We start from the raw sequence: 3692 nt of genomic DNA on the forward strand, positions 1-3692 counted from the left end.
GGTGTGGTGGAGAGGAGGGGGGCGGGGGTGGCGGTGGGGCTGGGAGGGGCGTGAGGGGGGTGTGGGGTCTCCAAGAGGGACTGCGGGGGGGCTTTGAAAGGGAATGGGGGCTCTTAAGGAGCGATAAAAGGGCTCGGGAGGGTGTTGGGGGGTGCTGAGGGGTGCAGCAGTCCCCAGTCTTTGCCCCCAGGAGGCGCCCTGGGCGTGGGGTGCCGGGCCCTGCCCTGCTGCCTGCTGTGGGAACGCATCTCCTCCAGCCTGAACCGCCCCCACTGATCCCCAGAGGCACACGCTGAGACACGCGTCCACAGGGAAGCTTTTATTTCTCCAGTTACAATAAATACCTCCGCCCCAAGAAGGGGAGATGAAACAAAAACCATCATAATTACGGTAAAAAATATAAGTTAAAAGCAACAGGACGGTAACGAAACAATGTGTGACTCGGGCCCACGGGGCCCAGAGCAGCTATTCCACGTGGAACAGCGTGGCGGGGCAGCAGGGCTTGTACTCGGTACATACAGCATGGAAACCAGCAACGGGCCGGTTTGGGTTTGGGGCGGGCAGTCAGCGCCCACTCAGCTTGTAGGTGGCAATGTTGACCTGGTCGGGTCGGTTGGTGATGCCCACGGGCTGGCGGGGCTGCAGGGAGGTGCAGATGAACCATCCGGGGAAGGCGGCCGACTCGAAGCGCGTGGTGCCCTCGGCCGGGCTGTCCAGGCGGTAGAAGACGAAGCGGGTCAGCTCGGCGCTGTCGATGTCTCGCGTGACGTCGGCTTCCTGTGATGGAGACCCGGAGAGGCTCAGCGGGTGGCGGTGGCAGCCGGGTGGGGAAGTGGGGATGGGATGGGGACGTGGGATGCTCACCTCCAGCTGCAGCGTGGGCTCGGCGCCGCTCAGCACGCACGACATGTAGAGCTTGTAGCCCTTGATGCCCAGTGCCACTGGTGTCTGCCCAGCTCCAGCGCTGCCCCGTGGGCCTCGGGGCCGGTACAGCGCAATGTTGAGCCTCACTGTGGGGAGAAGGGACGGTGAGCGGGCATGCTGCGGGGATGGGGGGTAGGGACAGGGATAGGGGGTAGGGGCAGGGACAAGGATGCGGTGCCCTCACCTTTCTGGCTGGAGGAGGGCCCCTGGAGGTGCAGGGCCACCAGCTGTGTGGGCGACTCCAGCACGAAGCACTTCTGGTTGATGTCAAAGATATCAAAGGACTGTGAGCGGGTGTAGCGGAAGGCGGGCGCCCCGGCGTAGCTGCTCTCCAGCCGCTGGAAGGTGACGGGCTCTGCAGGGGACAGGAGGTCAGCAGGTGGCAACAACACCCCAGCAACCATCCCTCCTCCTCCTCCAGCACCGCACTCCTACCAAAAACCTCCTCCAGGAGAGCGCTCAGGTCGCTGTCAGCAAAGTCCCTGCGTGTCGGCCTCCGCAGCAGCTTGGTCATGGCCACCACCAGCACGGCAGCCTGCCGGAAGCTCCGGGCACCGCGTCCCTTCCTCACTGTCACCTGCACACCCACCGCGGTGTGCTCAGAATCCAGACGAGGCTTCTGCAAGGAGAGGGCTGCAGCTGAGCACCCCGCGCTGCCATGGCACCGTGCCACCGTGCCACCGAGCCCTCCCATCCCTACCTTCTGAAGACAGAGGCAGGAGGGGCCGTAGAAGGTCTCCTCACTGAGGCTGGAAGGTAAAGTGGATGGTGAGCTATAGGGCCACGTGAAGCTCAGACCCACAGTGAGCCCCCAGCCCGTCTCATCACTCACCTGCTGCTCTCCAGCACGTCCAGGTCAGGAACAAACGCCATCTCTGTGCCCAGTGTGAAACCTGAGGGTGAAGGCAATCTGCAGCGCTGTGCTCCTGCTCCTCCCGCTGCCTTTGGGGTTCTCTGAGCCCGGCTGCTGAGCGACGCATTTTCAAGGAGCGCTGGAAGGAAGCAGCTGCCGTGCGGGATTTCCACGTTTCGCAACACGCCTGGAGATTGCTGAGTTTCGTATCTGTAGCACGCAGCGCCGCGGGCATCGGCACCACCTCTGCTGTTGTGCAGGGCACTGTGGGGCTCGGTGTTTTGCTGTCACTGTAGATCTCAGAGCGTGCTTTGCGCCCGTGCTTTGGGGCTTAATGGGGCCAAGTTTTGGGGTTAGTATGAGACTCAGTGGTGCCATGATTTGGGGTCAGAATGAGGTACTGTGGAGCCATGACTTGGGATCAATATGGACTGCAGCGGGGCCATGATTTGGGGTTGATATGGAATGCAATGGAGCCATGATTATTGTAGAGCTCAGAGCATGCTTTTCGCCCATGGTTTGGGGTCAGCATGGTGTCTGGTAGGATGATGCTTTGGGGTCAACATGGGTCTTAGTTGGGCCATGCTTCAGAGTCAGTGTGGACCACACAGCAGGGTGGTCCTTTGGGATCGGTGTGGGGCCCAGCAGGGCGGTGCTTTGGGATCAGTGTGGGGCCCAGCAGGGCGGCACTTTGGGATCAGTGTGGGGCCCAGCAGGGCGGTCCTTTGGGATCAGTGTGGGGCCCAGCAGGGCGGCGCTTTGGGATCAATGTGGGGCCCAGCAGGGCAGCACTTTGGGATTGGTGTGGGGCCCAGCAGGGCGGTGCAATTTGGGATCAATGTGGGGTCCAGCAGGGTTTTGGATGTTTTGGGGCCGTTGTGGTGCACAGAGTGGGGCAATGTTTGGAGTCTGGCTCTCGTGTGCTGGCTGGGCTGACACACTGGGGCTGCCCCATGGCCACCAATGCCCTGGATGACGGCAGCTCTCGTCAGGGCTGCAGCAAGGCCGGATTCCCCAGAAGGGGCCGGTGATGCAAGCGCTGCCACTGTCCTATTTCTCCACCCAGCTCCTCTGCTTCCTGTCAGCAGCCATAGGGACCCCACATGTCCCACCCTCTGTGATGTCTTTGGGATGCTGTCTTCTCGGTCTTTCTGCTGCCCAGGCCCCACATCCCCACTGCAATCCTACAGGATGCCCACGGCCGCCCTGCCGGCTCCCACGCAGTTGCGCCACGTTGGAAGGGATGTGCGTGTGTGGGGTGGCTGTGTGTTTTCCTGCGGCCGTTTCACTTCTCAAATGGTGTCACTGACCCCACAGGACGTGACTCAGGGCTGGACCTGTCCCTGTGCCTTCGTGTCACACATGGATGTCTATGTGGCCCATGAGCAGATGTCCCCTCCCACCAGGATGTCTCTGTTCCCAGGATGTCCCCATGCTGGATTTCCTCACTGTGGATGTCCCTCTGGGCAGATGATCCCATAGCAGACGTGCCCCACGCCCGGAGGTCTCCGCACCACAAGGTCCACCCACTGTACCGGAGATCCCTGTGGTTGCGTGGCAGCAGATGTCCCCACACCACGCCAGGTGTCTCCACGGTGGATATCCCCATGGCTGCCCCTCGAGGTGGGTGACCCCACACCACGGTGAAGGTCTCTGTGGCGGATGTTCCTATGGATGGATGTCCCCATTTTAGACATGGCGCTGTCCCCCCCCCACAGCAAACACCTCCACGGCGGATGCCCCGCACACTTGGATGCCCCAACCCGGGGAAGGGAGTGGAAGTACCGCGGACCCCCCGCTCAGCCCCCCGCTCCTCCGCGGCTGCGGGAGCTCCGAGCAGCGCGCATGCGCGGCGGGGCACAGCTCAAACAGGGGGCGTGGCTTTTTACAATGGGCGTGGCTTAGTGTAGGGGCG

At 62.4% G+C, this 3692-nt stretch overlaps 1 protein-coding gene across 4 annotated transcripts; it reads right to left on the reverse strand.

Annotated features, from left to right (window-relative positions):
* Positions 1 to 127: 127 nt before the first annotated feature.
* IL1RN (interleukin 1 receptor antagonist) lies at positions 128 to 3559 on the reverse strand. Of its 4 annotated transcripts, NM_001303218.1 has the most exon segments (6): positions 565 to 777; positions 865 to 1010; positions 1109 to 1279; positions 1360 to 1543; positions 1625 to 1673; positions 1757 to 1797. In NM_001303218.1, coding segments are annotated over 6 exon segments (804 nt in total).
* Positions 3560 to 3692: the final 133 nt, after the last annotated feature.

This window comes from Meleagris gallopavo, chromosome 24, assembly GCF_000146605.3.
Source record: "Meleagris gallopavo isolate NT-WF06-2002-E0010 breed Aviagen turkey brand Nicholas breeding stock chromosome 24, Turkey_5.1, whole genome shotgun sequence".
Lineage (NCBI taxonomy): Eukaryota > Metazoa > Chordata > Aves > Galliformes > Phasianidae > Meleagris > Meleagris gallopavo.